Here is a 24180-nt window from a genome sequence, read left to right on the forward strand (position 1 = left end):
CTCACCCTATCTCTAAGGGAGAGCCCAGCCACCCTGCGGAGGAAACCCATTTCGGCCGCTTGTATCCATGACCTCGTTCTTTCGGTCATGACCCAAAGCTCATGACCATAGATGAGGGTGGGAACGTAGATTGACCGGTAAATTGAGAGCTTCGCTTTTTGACTCAGTTCTCTCTTCACCACGATGTACTGATGCAGCACCTGCTTCAAGGCAGACGCTGCCCCAATCCGCCTGTCGATCTCCTGCTCCCTTCTTCCCTCATTCGTGAACAAGATCCCCAGATACTTAAACTCCTCCACTTGAGGCAGGACGACCCCCCTGACCCGGAGAAGGCACTCTACCCTTTTCCGGATCAAGACCATGGCCTCGGATTTGGAGGCACTGAGCCTCATCCCGGCCGCTTCACACTCGGCTGCGAACCGCTCCAGTGAGAGCTGCAGATCACGTTCCGATGAAGCCAACAGGACCACATCATCCGCAAAAAGCAGAGATGCGATCCTAAGGCCACCAAAACGGATCCCCTCAACACCTCGGCTGCGCCTAGAAATTCTGTCCATAAAAGTAATGAACAGAATCGGTGACAAAGGGCAGCCTTGGTGGAGTCCAACTCTCACCGGAAACGAGCCCGACTTACTGCCGGCAATGCGGACCAGACTCTGACAACCCGTATCAAAGGGCCCGGTACCCCATACTCCCGGAGTACCCCCCTAGGGACACGGTCGAACGCCTTCTCCAAGTCCACAAAACACATGTAGACTGGTTGGGCGAACTCCCATGCACCCTCCAGGACCCTGCTGAGGGTGTAGAGCTGGTCCAGTGTTCCACGACCAGGACGAAAACCACACTGCTCTTCCTGAATCTGAGGTTCGACTATCCGACGGACCCTCCTCTCCAGGACCCCTGAATAGACCTTACCAGGGAGGCTTAAGAGTGTGACCCCCCTGTAATTGGAGCACACCCTCCGGTCCCCCTTTTTAAACAGGGGGACCACCACCCCAGTCTGCCAATCCAAGTGAACTGCCCCCGATGTCCATGCGATATTGCAGAGTCGTGTGAGCCAACACAACCCTACAACATCCAGAGCCTTAAGGAACTCCGGGCGGATCTCATCGACCCCCAGGGCCCTGCCACCGAGGAGCTTTTTGACCACCTCGGCGACCTCGTCCCCAGAGATTGGAGAGCCCAACCCAGAGTCCCCAGGCTCAGCTTCCTCAACAGAAGGCATGTTGGTGGGATTGAGGAGGTCTTCGAAGTATTCTGCCCACCGGCCCACAACGTCCCGTACTATGAGAACATTTTTCATCTATATCTTAGGCGAACATAGTGACAACAGAAAATGTCCTTATTTCCACCCTGAGGTTTTGTACTGCCTCCCACCAAACTGCACTGTTATTGTTTTGCAACAAACATGCTCAAATTTATACTCTCCAGTAAGAGGCAGGGTACAACCTGCACAGGTTGCCAGTCCATCACAAGGCAACACAGAGACACAAAGGACATGTGAGGGATTCAAACTTCTGAATTCATTAATTGGCAGCAATGTCTGAGTGCTACTTATCTTTTTATCCTACTAGATTTCAGATTTTATGCTTCTTGTGTAAATATCCTGTTTGAATCTTGCCTGTCCTCCTCCAGCTTGAAGCTTACTCGGGCCTCACTGTTTGATCATATTATGCAAAAACACAGCATTTGTGGGAGGACACAACATGTGTGGATGTCAACACCAAACCCACAATATCTCCCCTGACAACATATTCTGTCAGACTTTTGAAAAGACCACAAGTCCACTTCTAAAACCACCATACATCTTCTCTGATGTTTGTTTTCTTCCTTTTTGTGGCAGCTGCTTGTGAATGAAATCAGTTTTGTTCCCTACTCAGGTCTGGTTGTCAACCAAATCTTTATCTTTCTTAGTGTCCAACTTTCAATTTCAATGTTGGAGCATTTCTTTCTTGTCTCAAAGGTAAAAATGCATCATTTTAGCAAATACATTTCTTTTCCTCACATTCAGAATTTTTCCATTGTTTTCTTCATAGTGCCTGGTCATCATCATCATCATCATCCATCATCATCATCATCATCATCATCATCATCATCATCATCATCATCATCATCATCACAGAAGAATATCGGGTCTGGATTTTTGATTTAGTTTCAGAACTTCATGCATGTTCTTCCCTCAGTCTGTTTCCTGTTTGAAAGTGACCTATTACTTTGAATTGTGCCTAAAAAAATATGCATTTTAATGTCACCACAAAAAAAAGAATCTAACAAGAACCACTTGTAATTGTACTCAAAATAGCTAAATATCTAATATCTCTGTTGATGAACAGAGATATTGGTTAGGGTTAACCCCCTCATATTTAGTGAGAGTTGATTTGCTCTTAGTTTCCTCTAATCACCGCCTCTGATGATACACTGTCTTCTGTTTGTCGCATGCAAACAAACTCATGCAGGAAGAAAAATCTAACAGAATAAAACAAAAACAAAAGACACATTCTCTAAAAAATTGAAACATTTTATTGACTCAAAGGATGAGTCCAACTATTTTATTAATAAACATTATTTGTTAGTCTTTATTCTGTAAAAAAAAAAGTAGAACATATATTCTTCGTAAGGTCTCATTTTTGTGTCATTACTTTCATCTCATGCATCTCAGTTTCAGTGACTCAACCTTTCATTACATAGACAAAAAAAATGTTGTGAACCCATCACAGAATGTGTTCTGCAGTCAGTCGACATCTGAGGAGTCTGAAGAGACAGCTTAAGGTCCGACTAATACCAGGCTGAAGAAGACGGGCTTATTCACACAGGAATGTTTTGGATTTTGTGAGAAATTTTGAAAAGGATGATTTTACAATGTGAACAATCTGAAAACGTTGGAGTTCCCTTTGTCTTTAAATTCAGAGCTGTTCTTGTTAGTTTGTAAGGATTTTGCAGCACTAGTGGCATTTTCCAATAGTAGGACAGGAAGAATGGAAAGACATGAAGCACATGGAAGGATTGAACTAGGATAAGTGAGTTAACTGTGGCCATGGCGTCTTCCCAAGTGGATTTGTTTTTAATAGGGTAACAAATCATTTGTATTTATATTCACTTGTAAGACATTGTATTTAGGAGTAACAGGCCCCTGTAATGTCAGAACATTTTGGGACCTACTTGTGGAATTTCATTAAAGAAGTTGTCTTGTTGTTTCCACTAACAGGACACAGGATGGACTGCTGTGTCTCTTTGTGTACTCACACTTTGTGTCGACTTGCTGTGTGTAAAATTCTGGCGTTTTCTCTGGCTTTAAAACTGAGGAGACAGCCTGCGACTTTAGCCATTAACAAAATAGCTTTGTGTCTTCAGGCCTGGTTTGGGACAGAAGCATTTTAAATTAATTATGCAAATGTACACTTGAAATAAGACAAAATTAACTGACAAAGAACTTCAGCAAGATATAGCAGCTTGTTTAAGGTTAAATATTTCTTAATATTGATGAAAAAGTGTGAGTTCTATCAATTATTTCACTTATATTCTAACATGGGAAAAATGTCTTATTATAAGTGACCAAATCTGCCAGCAGAATTAATACCTTTTCATCAATATTAAGGAATAACTGACTTAAAACAAGCTCTGATATCTTGCTGTAAAGTTTCTTGTAGGATACTTTTATCTTACTTCAAGTGTACTAAGATATTTGCACCAAATGCTAAACTATAAGTACTTGGGAAGATTTTTTGTTTATGCAATGTTGAACTTCTAACTTTAAAACTAACCAAAATGAAAAACGTGATACTGTGATCATAGACGATGCTCTAGAATACTTGATATAATTTCAACTTGTTTTCTAAATTTAAGTGCCATAAAATTACATTGGTTCTATGCTGGGGTGCATAAAAAATAGACTTAAACTGAATTGATACATTTCTACCAGACAAAAATAAAGTTTTGAACATTTTTTACTGCCTCCATGTAACTTTTCTTGTAAGAAGCCAAATAGCAGTGAGTGTCTTGTTGCTGCTGCTTTAGTATGACAGTAAGCTGTCTCCTCGACAGACTGATGAACATCTCCAGGTTAGTCACGCTCTCTGTTACTCAGAGAGTTCAGAGCAAAACAGGAGGTTCGTGACAGATTGGAGACAAAAAACATCAAGGAGTGTGTCTGGGAAGGAAGAGGAGAAGAGGGAAAGCTGTGGTTATTGGATTTAATATCTACTGGAGAGCAGCCATAATCTGATACATCAGTGAGGAAAATAGGAAAAAAAAAACATTTTCGGATTGGAAACTGTGACTTTTTACATCTGATGTATTCAAAAAGAGTAAAAATGGAAATCTTGCTTTGATCTGAAAATTTCCTCCAAGGCCAGATTTTATTTGTCAAAGCTTAAATGACTAAACATCGCCCAAAGCAAGAAACAAAAAGTATTTTCAACATCCTCAAGAAAGTTTTCTTTGCCACCAGCAGAAGCTTAAAATATTCTTCAAATGTGCCTACAAAGGCAGGCAGGATTTGGGTTAAAAAGTGATGTAAAAAGCCACATTTCTCTGCAGAGGACCTCGTCCTTGTGTCTGCAACTGCTTCCACTGAACTTTGCTGACCGCTGAATATTCTGAAGAACAGAAAGAGTGGAGATAATCTGATTTGGAGACATGAAAAGAGAACAAAAGGTCTGTAGAACAAAAGGTGACAAAACAGGTTTCATCTTGGCAAATTTTCTCATCAATTCGCAAAAATGTGACATTACAAACATGCAAAACAAACTTCCTGTCATCAGAATCCTCATTTGTACTGGTCTATAATTATTTCCCTCTTTTGTTCTCCAGAACAGTCAGCAGCAGTGATGAATTCTGATTCCATAAATAAAAGGATTCAGTAAACCTAAACTCTATCTGCTATAGTTAAACAAGACGTTTGCCATTCTGGTGCTTGTTTGGCTAAAGTTGAGAGGTTTAATATCAGTAGAGTAGGCAGTAAGCTGGTTAGCTCAATTTAAAGCTTCATACAAAGAACAAGGAAAATGTTATGAAATTAAGACAAGAAACAACCTGAAAACATGAGAATTCCCTTCTTCAATTGGCAAAAATACATCAAAAACATAAGACTTCTGTATTTCTAGACAGGACAACAAAAATATATTTCATGTTTTTTTTTATTCATTTGTTGGTTTGCATGCATTGCTGCAACTCAAAAAGTCAAGTTTATCCGTCTTTGGCCAGTCTAGATGTTGTGGCTTTCTTCTATCACTTCATTTGAATTAGCACTAATGTCAAATGAGCAATAATAGCCCATTTTTCTACATGTCTTTGATGGGATCAAGGTTTTAAAAATGACAAAATGTGTTTAAAAAATTCTGATCAGTTTACATTTAACAATAGTCAATTGGTCTAAATGTTTTGGATATTTATAAAGAAAAAAGCAATCCAGATTATTTAATGAAGGTGCAAAATGGGAATGTTGTCATTGGCGACCCATAGTCTGCCACTAAATTTGGTTCTTGTGACTCAAAATTGTTTCTGTGCTTTTAGTAACTCTGTCACCATTAATTCAAGTTCAATCAAGTTTTCAAAAATACTGCCAGAGAAATGACTTGATTCATCTCATTATTGGGGGGCATAAACAAGGAAATAAGAGCAATTTTGGGGGGGGTCGGCAAAGTTACAGTAAAATGTGGTTTAAATTCTTTTGTGTGTTCAAGCTGCACCACCAAACATGACTAGTAAGTAGCAATGAATAACAAATGTGTTTTTCTCAGTAAACAACTTGTTGAGACCCATAGAAGTCAAACTAAGATTCAAATGTTGCTTAGATACGAGTTTGGTTCAGAGTCACAGATCTAATCTCTGCTACACCTTTACAAAAACTTAAAGCTCTAAATAATAGTTTTAATAAGTAACTCCACTTAATAAAATTCCTCATAAATATTGATTTATTGTAGTGGTTCTCAATACATGTCATGTGTTATTTCAATTATAACTTAAGTTGCTTTAAACTTTTTTTTCTTTCATGTGCTGGATGGCTGAGAACCTATAAATATGTAGGAATTTAATATTTGGTTAGTATCATAACTTAAGCTTAAGCTTTTTTGTAAAGCACCAAAAAAACTGGTGCTTTTTTGATCAGCACCAGTTTTCTAGAAAAATATTAAGATTTTATTTTGTGGTTTTAAAGGCTCTACATTGAAGATGGTAAGAAATAAAGGCATACTTTATTTTTTTTTACTGCCAGCTGCATTAGCCCCTCTGCTTTCTGCTCCCATACAGACTTTTCCAAGATTTTTCCCTCCTGACCCCCTCGGGATTTACGCCTAAGTGTGGAGAGAAAAATCACATTCTGGTGTTGCAGGATCCAACACCACAATAGTATAAAAACATTAACCATGCAGCACAGTAAAAGTTTTTAATATGACACCCATATATAACTAAAACCTTACAGTTACACAAATAATCTATGATGGTAAAGCAAGCCAGTTTGGTTTTCTTTTAAATTAAATTATTTTTTATCTTTAGCTCAAAGCTAGATCAACTGCTGCCTCATTACTTTAACCTAAGCTAACCAGCTTCTTGCCTTCTCTTTAATGATCAATAAGATATATATTTTACCCTAAAATTCCAAACTTTTATTCTGTTATTACAATTTAAAGTAGATACCAAATATTTTAAGAAAACTCAAGACGGCTCTGATTAGCTGAAATCTCTTTTTTCACTTCAGGTTTCAGGTTTAAAAGGTGAATCCATTCTACTACAGATACCCCAACTCCTACATTTAAGCTTTTGATCTTCTCATCCAAGTCATCCATACATCATGTATCATAATACTTTTTGGAACTTTTAGTTTTTTCTTTGAACCATTCTTATTTCTGTATAGAATGAATCCAAAACATGTAATTGCATTGACACTTTTTTAAGGTGTGGATGCATTTATAGAAATGTATTAATGATTTCTGCTAAATGAACCAAATACCTGAGAAATATGGTTTTTATCTTTATAGATTATTGTAGTTGTACAATGAATAATCATGCTACCCAGGAAAATGATTCAAATAAATAATGTAGGAGTTGGGATGAGAAGAAAGTTGTAGTAAAACGGGAATCACCTGTCATTTTAACAATAATCTACAGCTAATATTAGTTATCCCACAGGAAAAAATCAATCTTTAAAAGGAAAAAAAAAAGGAAAAAAGAGCTGAATTAAACTACCTTAGTGTTCTTGCTGTGGATCTGGGGTATTTTGAAATGGGGCAGGAGAAAGTGGGGAGGGTGTTGGGGCAAACCAATGCATGACCACGGTACCAGGCTAAGTCACCTCAAGAACTAACCTTTCTGCCGGAGTCCTTGTGTCCACATTCCCCCTTGTCATACCACCACTTGTTTTTCAACTTGTCTAAGACGGCTTGTTCATTGAGCTTCAGTACTGCTAGGTTTACTGGGATTCTTCAGAGAATCAAGGGAAGGGGAGTGGGTGGGATTGGAAATAACATAAATAACATTATGCACATCCATGTTATGTTATGTTATTGTTCAACTGCGTTGGCTGCAGCAGCTGTGGTGGTTGTAGAACGATTTTAGCAAAAAGTTCCATTAGCAGTACAGATGCTGTAGTACACTACAAGTAACAGCTCAACAACAGAAAGAAAAACAAAACAAACAGAAACAACACAAAAAATATTGGAAACTGTATCAAAGTGATATGCATTAATACTCCATCTAGCTTAGTTTGGCCTGACTCCCTACGTGCGAGATGTGTATTACTATATCACTTTGGGTAACCGACAGCAGCTGAAAACACTCTGGGACGCTTTCTTTCACTGAGCAAAGTGAATATAATCAGTAAATTCTGTTTTCTGTCATGGTGAAGGCGAAAGAGGCTGCAGGAGGTGAAGCTGTTTGGATTGTTGGGTAGAACAAGAAACCAACTGATCAAAGGGGTATTTAAAACAATAAGTCTGCCAGATCAATGCAGAAATATACTTTTTAAGTTAATGGTTTGAACTTCTATAAAAAGTCAATTGAAGCTTCTGTTCCAGGGAAACATCCAGAAACTTTGAAAAACTCAAATTGAAACAACAAAATTCTGCAGTTAATTAAAATAAGAACAAATTGGGATATCCTGCGAGATGTTTGGTTAGCTGGATGTTTTCAAACTGAAAACCCATCATGGGATCTGACAGAACATTGATAGACCTGGGGGGTTTCTTCAGTTCTTCAGTTAAACAAATCGGTTTCAAACATTTATGCCACCATCATTTTAAAGATGTTACTAAACATCTTTAGAGGTCATCAAAGGTCAACCATCCAGTCCAGTCATTTACAAAATCAGACAAAAAATGTCAATCAACTGTGCTGAGTCGGTACAGCAACATTTATGTTTGTGCCCTTCTGGCACATTAACAAAATCAAACAAGATTGATTTTGTTTGCTCAGCTAAATATTAGCACATTTGATTGACACCAAATTTGCTTGATTTTGTAAACATGGTCTGTCTGGTTTAACCATTTTTTATGACCTGGAAAACATTTATTAATATCTTTAAGGAGGTATAAACAAAAAATTTTACTGCACAAATCAGCACAAATATTTGACACCAATTCTGGTTTCTGAAGAAGATTTGAAGAAGGTGGGGGGGGAGGGGGGGGGCAACTTCATTTGGGTTCATTGTGTGAGGTAAACCTTGTATCTCCTTGGACTTCTGCATCTTTTATACTTTGTCAGTACTTGTTTCCAAACATAACTGTTTGGGAGATTCTGTTTTCTCTATTTTGATCCTTTACCACTCAGAAACTAAAAAACTACACAGATGTTCCTGCCATAATTCACTATTTTTCTTTCCTTCTTTATCTCTTCAAGTCAACAATGTACAAAACACAGCATCACAGCCCTCTACGAGGTTGTAGTGATAACTGCACATCTTACTGAAAAGCCAAGGTTAAACTGAAGGAAAAACTTTGTGAATGTGAGAATGTACATGTCAATGAGGTCCAAGCAGTTTGTGCTCAAGGATGAATGGTTAGGCCTCAAATGACCCTTAAAACATCATCATCATCCTCATCATGTCTTTCGAATCCCACGGGTTTGATGAGTCGGTCTCAGGGCAGGCCCGTGCAGAGGGGGTGGCTAGGGGTGCTTGAGCACCTGCCCCTTTTACTCCTTGCCCCCAAGTGCCCTTTTGGTCAAATTATTATTATTATTATTATTATTATTATTATTATTATTATTATTATTTTTGTATTATTATTTCCCTAACCCTAACCCTAACCCAATAAAAAAAAAAAAACTCAGTTAAGTAAAATAAAATTGTAATCAAAACCTTTGGAATTGTAACGATTCCTTTTTTTTTTTAAACAAAACGTTTTGTTTAAAAAACTTTTTTTTAAATTAAATAACTAATTTTTGTCTCGTGAACTTAAAAAAGTTATTTGCCAAACATAAACTTTTATTTGCACACATCAGAAATCTTTTGTTGCGAATTTAGGCCCTGCTCAAGATGTCATATGAGAATCACATGCAAAACTTTGACTCCAACAAAAACTTAGAATATTAACAAAAGATTTCTGACATGTACAAATAAGTTTGTTTTGCAGATAAAAAAGTCACTTCATGAGACAAAACTGTGTGATTTTAATTTTAAAAAAGTTTTTTAAGCAAAACTCAGTAGCTTTTCTCATGGTGACATGCATTAACGATTCAATTTTTGGTTTTGTTTTTCTCTTTTTTCTGCAGTTCCACGTTAAAGTTTGATGCAGCTCTGCTTTCCTGAATGGACCATCTTCATCTCCACTGCAGCAAACAGGCAGATATTTTTATAGATTACAGTCACTAAAAGGTTGCATTGTGCCCTTGTTTATATTTTAATAGTGTAATTCTGTAAAGACAAAATATGTCTGGTGGTCCAGCTCTGATTTACATATCTTGCTAAATTGTGGGTTTGAATATTGCAATACTTTCCTTTAACACAATAGACCTGCAGAAAGAAATTACTAATAAAATATCTTACATATGCATAGTTGTTTGCTTTATATAGAGATTTTCCTAAGATTTGATTGTCACAATTATGTAATTTATCATTGTCTATTAAACTCTGAAAGCTGAGTGGCTTTGTTAATATTCTGTCCTAGAATGTGGTTAGATGTGCCCATTTTTTTTTTTTTTTTTGAGCACCTGCCCCTTTAGTGGTCTCTGCACGGCCCTGCCTCAGGGGTTCGTGAGTCGGTCTCAGGGGTTCAGTGGAGCCTCTGCCGCGGAGGTAAAGACACACTTGTGTAAAGTCGTGATGACGCCCCGCTTTGCCAGAGGATCACGTTACATGGCCAACCTGTTGACACTGTGGCAAATTTTAAATACCTTGGGTCGTTCCTGGACAGCCAGCTCAACTGTGCTGAAAACCATCCATCCATTTTCTTGACACCCTTGTCCCTCAGTGGGGTCGGGAACTTTGCTGAAAACACTGATTATATTTTGAAGAACTGTTCTCAGAGACTCCACCTTTTAAGAAGACTTAGTGATCATGGGGTGACCCGACTAAATCCTAGTTGGGTCACCCCTATGTCTTGAATTTGGGTTAAAAATAAATCATATTTTATTCATCACTACAGAAGGGTTCAGTGAATGCGCATATGAAACTGGTGGGTTCAGTACCTCAAAAAAGGTTAAGAACCACTGATTTAGACACATAAGAAGATCCATAATAAAAAGATAAAACATAAAAAATAGAAAAAAATACAAGATAAAAAATAAACAAGAAGCATATTATTCACCGAGTCATAAATAAATGACCAGTGCTTCCACAATCTTGAGGAAAATCTCACTGTACTCAGTGCAGGATTTACTAAAATTGCAATTATATTCTTGCATGACACAGATAATCTACACATAAGATTCCTGAGCACAGCTGCACATGTGGGTACTTGATTATGTACAGACATATGGCTAGCACTGCTCCATCAAGGCATCATTGTATACCACATAAAGTCAGGCAGTGTATAGTGGAGTACAAAAATCTACTAAGCTGAAAAAAACAACATATGAAGCAGAAATATTTTGGTCATTAACAGCCGACTTTTGAACTGGTTATGAAAATACCCCAACAATCAGAGAATGAGAGTAGAATGAATGTTTTTCTGATTTGTTCCCAGAGGGTTTCATGCTTGCTAGTGAAGCTGTGCCTTTCTGCCGGTTACCCCGGTGTACCATTGCCTGTCGTTACCCGTCAGGGTTACGGTGATCTGACCTTGGAGTCCCCTCCCCCGATGCCGCACTCTCCCTTGTCATACCACCATCTGTTTTTCAATTTGTCCAACAGGCCCTGCTCGTTCAGTTTTAACACTGCCAAGTTAACAGGGTTTCTACAGGGGACGATAGTAACAATAAGGGATAAGAAGGAACTTGTTGTTAATGAGGACCGCCATATTAAGGAACGCAACATCAGTACAGCTGCGTGAGTCTAATGAATGGTGCATGTAGGACAAGTTCACTGTTTTCAGCCCAGAACTTCCTCTCATCACATCCAAGTGGTTTCAGGTTTATAATAAACCTGAAACCACTGATTTCTGGTTTCTGAAAGCAAACATTCATGTGTACAGAAAAAATATGTCTGCTGTTAGACTGTAAATAGTTTGACAATGTGGTAATCTAGACCCTCCAGATTCATTTTTCATTGAGAAAGACTGACAGATTTTTAAATTTCCTTATAGTTTTTGTTCATGCAGTCAGTTGTAATCTCCTAAAGTGGTCTAGTCCAATAGGTATCCAGGTTTTGCCTCAGATTTTTCCTATTATTTTCAGTGCAGCCCTTGTGCCTGGCATGGTAACCTATTAACACTTTGCACGCCAAGCTCAGTTTGAACTTTTGAAGGCTGAGTTGGTCACTTGCCTTGATGGATTCAGCTACATTTTCATTTTCCCTCTAATTGTGACCAAATTAGGAAGACATTTTATTTGTCCTTTGCATGATAAATATGAATTCCATTTTTATAAAATAAAAATGGAATTTTTAACTAAACCCTATTCTGGTGCCCTTATTGCTCACCATGTATATGTTTGTCTTATTTAGAGGGAATCGACATATCTCAATGAGAGCTGATGATCTTACCGTGAACAAATTTGCTTAATATTGCTAGTAGGCAATAGTTCATGTGTGTTTGATCCATTTTCTCTTGTCATTTATCGACTTACCTGTATTTAGTGCTTATGGTTCAGCAAGATGCATCTCATTCATTTCAATTTGGAAGGATGTCTAAAGCAGGGGTCCCCAAACTTTTTCCTGTGAGGGCCACATAACGTTTTCCTTCTCTGCTGGGGGCCGGAGTCAGTTTGTAACAGAAAAAGTGTGACGGGGGGAGGGGTGATGAACCGTCAGATAAAGCTTCTGCATGTTGGTGTTCCCACTAAATACTGAATAATATGCCCTATTTGGGTTGTCTTGGCCTTTTTATCGCAGCCTGTGAGGTTTTCCCTGCCTGGGAACGAGAATACAACCTGCTGAATGTGACAGGTAGCCAATCAAAAAGCGCGGTGATGTCAGAACAGAGGGGAATCCTAAACAGCTGACATATCGCGCAACTGAGAGTCAGGTAGATATCGGAGATGATATGTGGAAATGTTTGTTATTAAATCTAAAGGTCATTATTATATTTATTCAGTTAAAAATGTTAACTATGAAAAAACATTCACCTCCAAATCATAGTGCAGCAAATAGAGCGGCTGCTCCCGTCGTCTTTTATCCACCGCCTTTTCTTTTTGTTACGTCTTTTATCTCTTAAAATGACTCCACAAACTATCACTATTGTTTCTACATCGTCATCCGTGTTTGGTTATTCTAAATTCCCGTATCCTATGTTGGGGGTTTTACTGGATTATCCTCTGGAATCGGGATGTTCGTGACTGGAATCGGTTCGTGCCGTGTGGCTGAACACGAACCGATCGAACCTGTTGGACTTTTATCAGCTCTGTGGTCACAGAGGTTTGGAGAATCGGCCGACAATTCTTAAATCTTGCCGTCTAAACCAGACTTAAGACTCACAAGCTCTACTCATCTCCTCTTGACCACTGCCCAAACGCTCGGACTCTGGTCGCTATGGTAACGTTTACATATTCCTTGAAAATAATATACAGAAGCGCCACAAAAACGAACATTTTACTTTCGTGAAAATTTTAACTCACGATAATGACAAACGGAGCCCTGAGCTTGTTTCTCTGCAACCAGACGGTCCCATCTGGGAGTGATGAGAGACAATGACACCCGAAGTGTTGCTTATATCCACAGCCTGCTTGGTCTCTACGTGGCGAAGCAGCTTGAAGCTTCATTGCCTCATTATCAGCCGGTCGCCGCATGTTACGCAGAGCGGCTTGTAATGTGGGACTCACCTACCGGTCCGGGATAAATCCATTCTCCTGTCTCTTCTCTGGGCCTTTTCCTCTTTGCAAAGAAACTTTCCACAGACATCTGATTCGTTTCTTACTCATTTTGCTGCTTGTGGGCTCAATGTTGGCGCGCAAGTAACCAGACTTCCAATGATTCACTTCCTGCTAAAGACCCCTCTGGTGGTTGAAGAAAAATCCACATAGAAACGGCTTACAGTCCGGAAAATACGGTAAATGAAAAATAAATCTGAATATTCTCAGGTATTGTTCAGGGGGCCGGACCAAATGTGGAGGCGGGCCGGATCCGGCCCGCGGACCGTAGTTTGGGGACCCCTGGTCTAAAGACAAATACTTTTCCAAGACGTCCCTTATGCATCATAGATTTATCCACCGAGTTTAATAATTCATATCTTACCGACTCAGAATTGGGTAACTTAAGAAACAAACCAACAAACAAACACTGTAAGTGTCACGTACTGGACAGAGACAAAGAAAACAAGCAAAAAAGTTCAACTACTTTCAGAAATTTTCAGATGACACCATCTTAAAAGATTACAAGGAAGCCTGGACTGATGAAACAAAACTATAATGATATTAGGAAAATAACTGCTGGGATTAAAATACTCCTAATCCAACCTGTGCTTGCATGAATGCTGGTAACTTCAGGTGCCTTTTGGACTTCAGCTTTAAACATCAATAAGCAGTTGTATGCTTCATCAGAACTTCTTTATCAAATGCTAAACTGATTTATCAGTTTTTTAAATGTATTGGTTAAAAACCCAGCACTTTAGCAGAAAGAAAACTATATTGTTAAAGACAGAGCAGCCTGTGATGTTCAGACGCTGAAGTAACCTGGGATGAAAAACAATCAGTGAATTTGTAACTGATTTCTGTGAACTTTCATCAACCTTCATTCATTACCTGGTAAATAAAAGAGGAAAAACATTCAAAAATGTTCTTGGAACTTACATGAGGTCAGAACTAGTGATTCAAAAGATGAAACACACCTGACTGTTGTTCCTCTTCACATGCAGATGGTGATCAAAGCTACAGAGCAGCACTAGCACTGATGACATGATAACATGAACGACAATGCTTAATCAAGAGTTTTGTTCCAGAGCACCAACTGCAGATCACAGCAGTGCTCAAGTTTAAATTTGTGGATGTGTTTCTTCAGGTTGCCTTCCTGTTAGACAAAGATAATATAAATCTGTCACTATATGCATGATCTTAGCAGGATATTCAAGGGCATTAATATCACAGTGATAACAGAAGTTTCCACATCTTCTCAGCAAACTAACTCAGCCAGATTGGATAGAGAGAATCTTTGAACAGCTGATTTTAAGTAGCAAATCTGGGATAGCAATTACAATTTAGTGTAAAATTATTCAAAGAACTGGTAGATGTAGATTAAATGCATCATCACGTAGCAGGTTTTTCTTATCGGAAAGGAGAAGGCATTTCTCAAAAGATAAAGCAGTATAAAAGGAGTATCAATTTTGAATTCTTGTAATTGCTTACTTTATTTTTGCATATTTCCACTGATATTTAACAATTTTAAGATAAGCTTTTGAGGCTGGGAGGTTTCTGTGCCATCATTCTAAGGTTCCTCTGTAGATTTTTAAAAATCAGATTCAAGTTGGGACTGCAGCTGGGTGGGTCCATAAATATCAAAAATAATATCTATTGTAACATTATTCAAGTCTTTTAATAAATCCAATTGTATTTTCTCTTTTTGCCAATTTCTCCAGTTTATAAATAATTCCAATGATAAATATGTGAAGACTTTCAGTATGAGGTATGGATGTACTGCATGCTGTTCAGTTACCACTAGCTGGAGTCATATATTGAAGTAAGTAGGTTGACGAGTCAAAAGTATAATTGGGGGAGTGATAAATCCATTGAGTTTGTCAAACTTCACCTCAAATTCTGTGTGCAACTCTCAGATACTTTTGATGTTTACATTTATGAACAAAACTCTTGCAAAATGATTCACTTTAACCAGAGATAAACAATAAAGATGAGACAAAGAAAATCAAAGCACATCCTCTTTCAGTTCCAGTGTTTTCTATATCAAATATGAAACATTCTCTTTTTTGAATTAGTTGGATTTAGACGAACAAGAAACATAAGGCAGAGTGATCATTTATTTAACCAGATATTAAGTCAGAATTAAGAAGCAGGATGTTAAAAATAAGGCCCTGTCAATATAATGCTTTGATGCAAACATAGGTCAATTTTCTGCTGCATTTTGGACAACTCGTCCAAATGCACAATGGAATTTTGATGGAATTTTTTTTCATAGTTTTAAAAATGCTTTTTGAAGTGTGTTTAAACACTCTATTTCTGTTATATAAAGACATCTAAGTGCACGTGAATACAATTACTGCAGTGATAGAAACCACAGCAACAGAGAAACTGTTTCTACACTTTGTCACTTCATCTAAACCAGTGGTTCTTATCCTGGTTGGATCGAACCCCAGGGGTTCGGTGGAGCCTCTGCGTGGAGGTAAAGACACACCTGTGTAAAGTCGTGATGACGCCCCGCTTTGCCATCACTTGCTGCAGAGGATCACGTTACATTGCTTAGCCAATCAGAGGATCACGTTACATTGCTTAGCCAATCAGAGGATCACGTTACATTGCTTAGCCAATCAGAGCTGCGGAGGAGCCCTGATTGAAGGAGATCCACTCTCAGCATGGATTTGAACTTGTATCTTTATTTACTTCAGCAAAGCTCAGTTTTTACCAAATTCTGTAGCTTTCGGTGTTCTTCTAAATCTGCTCCTTAGTCGCATCTTTTTGGGGTTGCTACTGCCTCTAGTGGCGTGGGGGTGGTAACACAACCACGCCACTACTAAATCAGAATACCGCAAAGTCTGTATTATTTATTATTAATTTTTCATTCTCATAAAAATGTAGAGCTAATTAAATGATCTAAAGACCTTAAAGTGGTTCCAGTTTCTCTCGATGGCCAACCTGTTGAAACTGTGGCAAATTTTAAATACCTTGATCAACTTTGCTGAAAACACTGAATATATTTTGAAGAACTGTTCTCAGAGACTCCACCTTTTAAGAAGACTTTGTGATCATGGGGTGACCCGACTAGATCCTAATTGGGTCACCCCTATGTCTTGAATTTGGGGGGAAAAATCATATTTTATTCATCACTACAGAAGGGTTCAGTGAATGCGCATATGAAACTGGTGGGTTCAGTACCTCAAAAAAGGTTAAGAACCACTGATTTAGACTCTGATTTCCATGAATCTTAAAAGCGAGCTGAAGAGGTCAGTGACTGTCAAAAGAAACATGAGCTATAGTTGTTTTGAAAGAAGCTTTAGCTTTCCTTACCCATGCCTTTTGTTTTCCTATCTTTTTAAGGAATTTTGACATCATTCTTAATAATATTATGGCCAGCTGCTGGTGTACAATAGAAATTATAGCATTTTCTAAAGGAGGAGAGAAAATTGGCCATCTAATAAAACATCAGCATCCGGAGACAGAAACAACTGGTCCTTCACATCTTCATCTTCTGTTTATGTTTGAAAAGGCCAAAAGCATCCCACATACTTGGGCATACTAATAATAATAATCCATTTATTAATGAAGCCCTTTAGCTCCAATTGAAATCTCAAAGGGCTCATTCACACTGTTGACAACAAACTGCTGAAATGTAGTTCCAGCTGCCCTGGGGAACAAGAAAGGCTACAAATTAAACACCATCAACCCCTCTGACCAACACCAGCAGACACTGTGGGTGAAGTGTCAACAAGGGTCACAGACAACAAGGGCAGGTGGACCGAGAATCAAACCAGCGATCCACCAATTGCAGGGTGAACTCCTACTGTCATTGCCACCATCGCCCATGTATTCCGTGAGCCGCATGAAGTCCACACACACTGTCCACTGTTGAGATTTCATAGTCAACTCTACCAATTGTCTACATTTCTCAAGACAAATTCCTTAATTTTCCACAATCCAAATTCATGCTAGCAAGTTCGGCACCTAGTCTGATGTTTCGTCTCCAGGGCAACCGCCGCCTGTTAAAGCAGCACAAAGTGGCAGTCTGGTTGAGCAGTGTCCTTCTGAGTGGTTGTGCCGACTCTAAACCTTATGAGCTCAATATTGCATACAAAACAGTTCAATGTGAACATCGTACTGTGATGTAAAAATTGACCTGTGCACAGACGTGACTTCTCCAGCAGGAAGAACAGCAGAGTAGAGTCTATTTTTACAGGTTCTATATCATAGGGTAAGCAGAATCATAGTCAGAATAATCACAGACATAATGTTTTGCAAAATGTTCCATAAACTTAAAAAAAATGCAGAACAGGTACGTTTATGAGAAAATAATGTAGTAAGATTTGCACATAAGCATATAGACTGTTTCTCCGCTACCATTTCTTGAGGAGGCAGCTTTTGATTGCAGCAATGTCTCCCATTTCAAATGAAAACTCTGTGGGCCTGCAAAGCAGCATAAATGACATCACCACTCATATTAATGCCAGATTTGTCTTAAAACTTAAATCTCCTCCTGTAATTTAGCAGCTTTTTCAACAACCTAGTAACCTTTTGAATAGAATTTAATGTCAATGCTGTATTGCTCTTCTGAGATTATATTTCCTTAGCTTTAAAAATCTGCTAAATACCAGATGATTTTATTTATTATGTCCTAATATGCAAAAATGAAAGAGGATGTGTTTATTTGTCACCATGACAGCAGTTAATAGCCAGAGACAGCACCGATTCTTCACACAGAGCTAATGCTTCTGATGAGTGAAGTTGATTAAAATAAATGCTCTGCATTCAAGTGCTTTACCACAACTACGTTGCTTAGCAACTGAACATGGAATCTGCCTTTTATATGACTTTTTTCCCCCCTCAAAGCAGTGAATTGGTTTGTGTTTTTCTTTTGCAGCTCAAAAGCATAGAAACATGGAGACAGAAAAGGTGGATCACAAAGACTGAGTTCTCCACACAAACAATTCCCTGATTGAGTATTTTCCAACATAAAGGAACAAATGATTGCACTCAGAGTGCACCAGTCTCCTCTGTCAAGTGTTTGTTTCTGGCTTGAATATAAAAATGCTGACATGAGGCAGAAATAATACGAGCAACACAGAACATCTGATACATTTTTCATTTTATGTCAAACACAAAGGAAAGGAAAAGAAATCTTTCTAATTCTGCTGTCAAGTAAAAATCTAAACTTTTAGAAATATTTAGCCAACTTTTAGTTTAGTTCAACTGTATTCAATTAAATCAAATAATAAAAAAACAAGCAAATCTGCATTAATTTGCTGAATGAACTTAGATTGATCAATATGGGGAAACATGTTCAGTTCTGGGTATACTAGGATCGCAACAACATATTTTTATGAAGATTTGATTTCTATGATCAATGTAAACATCTGACATAATGATCAAAGATTTATATGCAAAACTTTTAAAAAGATGCTTGTTTGTGCTACGCTGCCATTGCCTTTTATTTATTTTCATCAGAATAAACCTGAGATAAAGAAGCAGTGACTTTTATTAAAAATAAACTATGTTTATAGCTCTAATATGCTAAATCATATGGTTCTTATCAAGGTATTCAGAAAAACATTGTCCTGTCACAAAAAAAAATGTTATGTGGTGACAACAGCGTTTTATCTAATAAGGATGCCACAACCAGTTATAGCAATGTTGGGCATAATGATCCCTGGACATCAATATTTTAAATGAAACATTTTTTAGAAATCTACCCAATCTATTTCTTAAACTTTACTACAAAATATCTTAAGCAAATTCCCTGTTTCGTTGTCACTATAGCACACAGGGGCTCACTAATCGCTACGAATTCTTTTTGAAAGGATTCATAGTTATATTTTAGGGTAAAAAAACAAACTGTACCTCAAGGTTCTGTTTTAGAGCCAGTTTTAATTACAATTTACACTATTGTGCTGTGTGAAAATGTATCAAATGCTTCTTACTACTTTTATGCAGATTATTTTGTCATTTAAACTGTGCAATTTGTCTTTTGTTTCTAAGTTCATCTGTGTTCATTAATCGCCTTTCTCCTTCCTGCTCCCCTTTGCAGGAGCTGTTCAGCTTTTCTCACTGATTGTGCTCACCTGGTCCAACACTCCACCATTTCCTTTCATTAGTATTTCAGCTCATTGATTTTCATTTTTCTTTGCTGGTTCCTTCTGCTGCCCCTGCCTGGTTCCTTGTCCTGGTCTTCTCATGGCCGGTCTCTATCATTTTTAAAATGTTATCATTAAATGATCCTAAGGGTTCTAAGCTGCTGTCTGCATTTGGGGCTACTACAAACTTAAATATACAAATCCTAATTGAACATTGTAGAAATAGTTTGCTAAATTTTATTTTACATCTTAGTTTTCTGCAAGAAAACCTGTTCATCATTGGTATCAGAAATTGGAATGCAGTCTTGGTCATTTATTTTGAACATTGAAGTAAATATCCACAGCTGGGCTTGTTTCTCTTAAATAATCAGCCCACATTCAGGTCGGTAGTAACTAGTTTAAATTTTTCATTTAAATAAAATGTACTAAAGCTGAGGCTCAGTGTTGCCTGACAGCAGAAGAAAGACAGAGACAGATGGAGACACTGATTATGAGTAGAGGTGTGCCGATCGATCGGTCACCGATCATAATCGGGCCGATTTCAGTGAAAAAGTGCATGATCGGTAATCGGCGATCATTGGCTCTTGTTGCCGATACCGATCACCTGCATCTCATTTCTCAGCCTGCCTGTGCAGCTGGTCTCCTCTTTCCTTCACTCTGCACAAAACGCGCAGCAACAAATCCTAAGCGATGTGGAACTATAACGCACTGAGTGAATGGGGAAGTTTGCGTGTTGCGGCGGAAAATTGAAGCACGTCAAAATGCATCAACACAACGAAGCTAATACGACATAAAAACAATGTTATACTTGACGGAGTTTTATACTTGAATATTTTTGGCAATGTTGAGAGGTTTTATTTTGGCTCTTTGCATTATTTAGCCTCTTCAGAGCCTCCATATGTTATCAGTCTGTTAAAGATAGTATTATTGATAGCAGCACAATTTGCACAATGCCTGTTTTGTTTAGTTTTCTTCTTGGAAAAAGTTATTAAAAACAAGTTTTTGTCTAAATTAAGGTGAATTCATGGTTCCTTTTTCCACATAATGTAACCTGTAGTGTTTATGATAAAAAAAGTAATAATTATGCGATCGGTATCAGTGATTGGTCATGATCGGCCCTCATGGGTGATCGGTATCGGAAGGAAAAAACCTGATCAGCACATCTCTAATTATGAGTGTAATTGTTAGTGCGCTGGTGCATGTAAAGGCATACAGGCAGGTAGCAGTAAGACAGGCATAACGGATAACAAGAGACAGACAGTCTGACAGACATGTGGACAAAGACAAAAGAGAGACAAGACAGACAGAGAGACATATTAAGAGACAGACAGACAAACACAAAGACAATAAAACTGTGATCCACCCCTCAAGACTAACAGACTCGATTATCTTATTAAGCACCAATCATCCAGTTTCTGACAAAATCCAATCAGTTGCTTATATAAATCAGCACTCTGTGTGTGCAGAAGTCAGTTACTGTTTAGACCATTTTTACTAACAGCATTCTGATGTTAGCTCTAATGCTTGACTAACTTTCTCTGTTTGAACCTTAATTTAACAAATACGAATTAAACAATTTTCAATCTCAGACAATTACATATTTTGGAATTTAAATAAAATGGGAGAAAAACTAGAAATGAGAAACAGGAAATGAGACATAATGTGTGTACATGTATACAGATTTTACATTGAACTGATTAATTTCCTTGCCATTTCCTTTCCCACCAAGAGAATTTCAAAGTGGCTCCAATTTTACGAGAATTGAGAAATGAGCATTCCTAGTCTTTAATAGCAACAAAGGGCTACAGTTGATACATTTCTCTGAATTAAAATTGCTATTTAATAAAATATTGAAATAAAACCTGTTTTGTGATGGTTCATGTTTCTTCTTTCTGGTGTTTCTAACACCTGTCTTTTCTGTAACTCCATAGTTAGGACTGTAAGTAGGATTGGACACATCAGATCCAATTCATACTCCAGAATTTCAATTGCACAATTTCATAATAAAATTTATGTGATGATTGAAACCATTTTCACTTTCTCAGTTTATGACAGTGCAAGTATAGCAAGATGAAAAAAAAAAGTGTTCCTTCCAAAGTTTTAGAGGAAATCTTTGATGCATTTAATGAAAACTCTAGCTGCAATATCACTGTTTATCAAAAACGTCCTATCTAATTATTCTTCATGCATTTAAGGTTTGTATCATTTTATAATTGAGTTGACTTAAGTTTTGGAGTTATACAATTTAACTGACTATTTTTACAGAAAGTTGACTGGGAGATATGCTAAAGGGAAAGAAAATCTGGATCAATTCTGTTAACATCTGTAATTTCATTCAGTTTTATTTCACCGGATGTTCCTTTATATTTTGAGGAGTTAGAAACTTTTATTGCAGCTACTGTTACTCAGAATGCTCTAGACTTCAGCATTTACACAGTAGAGGGAGCCGTTTAAAGTAGCAGATTTAGTGTTCTAAGCAGAGATTTAATTGTCAGAAACGGGTGGATCCATGTTTGAGGGATCTCACAAATATTTGATATTGCACTCTCTATTCTAACTTCAGAAGTTACCACAAATAACAGACAAAAACGAGACAACACTAACCCCACGCTGGCGTCCGCTAACCGGACACTCAGAGTGTACCTGAGGGGCGATGCTTTGGGAGTGGCCACTCCGTAACCCTTAGAGTCAAGGTTTCCTCCTACTTTCATGGTGTCGCAGGGTTTCCTCTGCTCGATGTATTCGTTCATGGAGGACTCGAGTAGGTAGGCATACTTCCCCTTTGACTTTCTGACTCGTATTACCCCCTCATTGGTGCTCTTTACGAATACAGACGGGTCTGCACTGCGCATGTATGACCACATCTTTTCGAACACAGCAATCTTTGACCTCTAAAAGGGGAGTGAAGAGCAAAAATGAGATAACATTAATTTATACTGTTTAAGACAAGTCGCTCCATTTGTGAAGATGATTTTGAACTTTAATCACAGTACTGAATCTAGCTAAATCCCCCTGGTTTTGCACATCCTACAAACTAGAATGTACAATTCCCTAGATGAAATTGGAAACAAGTTTGCTCAATATTATTAGGTCTTAATTTTCTCCCAGACAGTAATTCAAAACAAGTGTTATTTTAAAAAAAGGTTTTTATATAGTGATGTACCGTAAAGGTTTTATAGTGGTGGCACACTAGCCTTCACATTATACATACAGTTTAAAGCATACAGACATATTAGACTGAATAAGAGGTCAGAAACAGGCACATGCAGAGGGGCTGGGGGAGCAAGGAGGACTTGAGCACCTGTCCCTTTTGCTCCTTGCCCCCAAGTGTCCTTTTGGTACATTTTTTTATTTTTTTCAATTATTAGTATTATTTCCTAAGCCCTCTGACCAGGGGCGCCGCCAGAAATCTTGGGCCCCCTGACAAAAAATTAGATTGGGCCCCCCTGCGCGGCTGCTGTTACAATTTTCTGAGTCTATTTGACCCACAAAAAGCATCATAATTTTAAAGGCTTGCAACCGCCTTGCTTTCTTTGGTTCAATTCTGATAGTTAGCTCAATATTTACTGCTCATGAATTTTATATCCAACAGTCCACATCCAGTATGCAAGTATGTTGCTTAAATTGTTTCTATTAGTTTTAGATACTGAAATATATCTCCTCATGAGCAACAGTCAAAAGCAACATGCAACATAGACATAAAGCAATCCAGACTTCTCAAACATGCTATGTAGTTGCATTTTATTCAAGCTGCAGTATATAACTTTAATAAAAAATATATTTTCTCTATATTTGTTAAAGCTGTCACGATGTCAGACAGATAATCTGTGAAAACAATCAATCTCCTCCATCTCCTTCCTGAATTACTATTACTGGTTAAAGTAATGCACCGTTCTGACCAGAACAACCAATCAGAACCAGTAGGAGGGTCTTAGCGCTGTCAATTATCCTCATTCACTCACTGCATAATGTGCTAATGGTGGAGAAACAACTTATCATTACAGGAAACCGTTTATCTGCCATCATTGGTAGCTATGCTAACTAAACTGAGCATTCACAGTTTGAATCTGCACAGCTCTGTTCTATGCTAGCTGCAGCATGGCACAAATCAAGGGGAGGAAGGATAAGCAGCACCACATGAGATTGTGATTGACAGCACTAAAACTTTCCTGCCACTGATTGGATGTTTCTAGAGAACCATGGGAGGAAGCAGAGGAAATAGATTTTTCACAGATTACCTCTCATACCATACTGTCACAACATAATGACAGTTTCAAAAATTGTGCAATTTTTTTTTTTTTTATAAAAAGTAACGTACTGCAGTTTTAATTTCACTCAGGAGAGGATGGGTCAGGAGGGACGTGGGTTAGAGCTGCTGCTGACTGACTCACCTGTTGTTAAGTGGTAAAAGGCACATGGAGCAAGTTAAATATATGAATATGTTGGTAATTTATTTCCTTAATTCATAATGCAGTGAAAGGTGGCAAACAGTAGTTTGTAGCTAAGCTAATTATGCTAAATGGTTGATAATCTCACACAGTCTACCCACCTCTCTCGGAGAAAAACTGGGTTATAAATTAACACTCTTGCCTTTTCTCTCTCTCTCTCTCTCTATTTTGTTTTTGAAAACCTGATTTTATAACTTTTCTTAGCAGCGTAGTAACAGCCACAGTCATTCGTGGAAGCTGTACTCAGCTGCAGCTTCTACTGA

The 24180-nt window shown here is 38.0% G+C and overlaps 1 protein-coding gene across 9 annotated transcripts in view; it reads right to left on the reverse strand.

Annotated features, from left to right (window-relative positions):
- The window catches only part of gria1b (glutamate receptor, ionotropic, AMPA 1b), a 205540-nt gene that overhangs the window by 15709 nt on the left and 165651 nt on the right, over nucleotides 1–24180 (reverse strand). For 3 of the 9 annotated variants that reach the window (XM_081615707.1, XM_008428690.3, XM_081615710.1), the window contains 2 exons: nucleotides 22113–22360; nucleotides 7302–7416 (listed from right to left, as the gene is read on the reverse strand). In XM_081615707.1, the coding sequence (XP_081471833.1) occupies nucleotides 7302–7416; nucleotides 22113–22360 (363 nt within the window). The other 6 variants (XR_014090911.1, XM_008428691.3, XM_081615709.1 and 3 more) reach the window with 6 other exon arrangements.

This window comes from Poecilia reticulata, chromosome 14 (assembly GCF_904066995.2).
Source record: "Poecilia reticulata chromosome 14, P_reticulata-male-v2, whole genome shotgun sequence".
In the NCBI taxonomy this organism is placed as follows: Eukaryota; Metazoa; Chordata; class Actinopteri; order Cyprinodontiformes; family Poeciliidae; genus Poecilia; species Poecilia reticulata.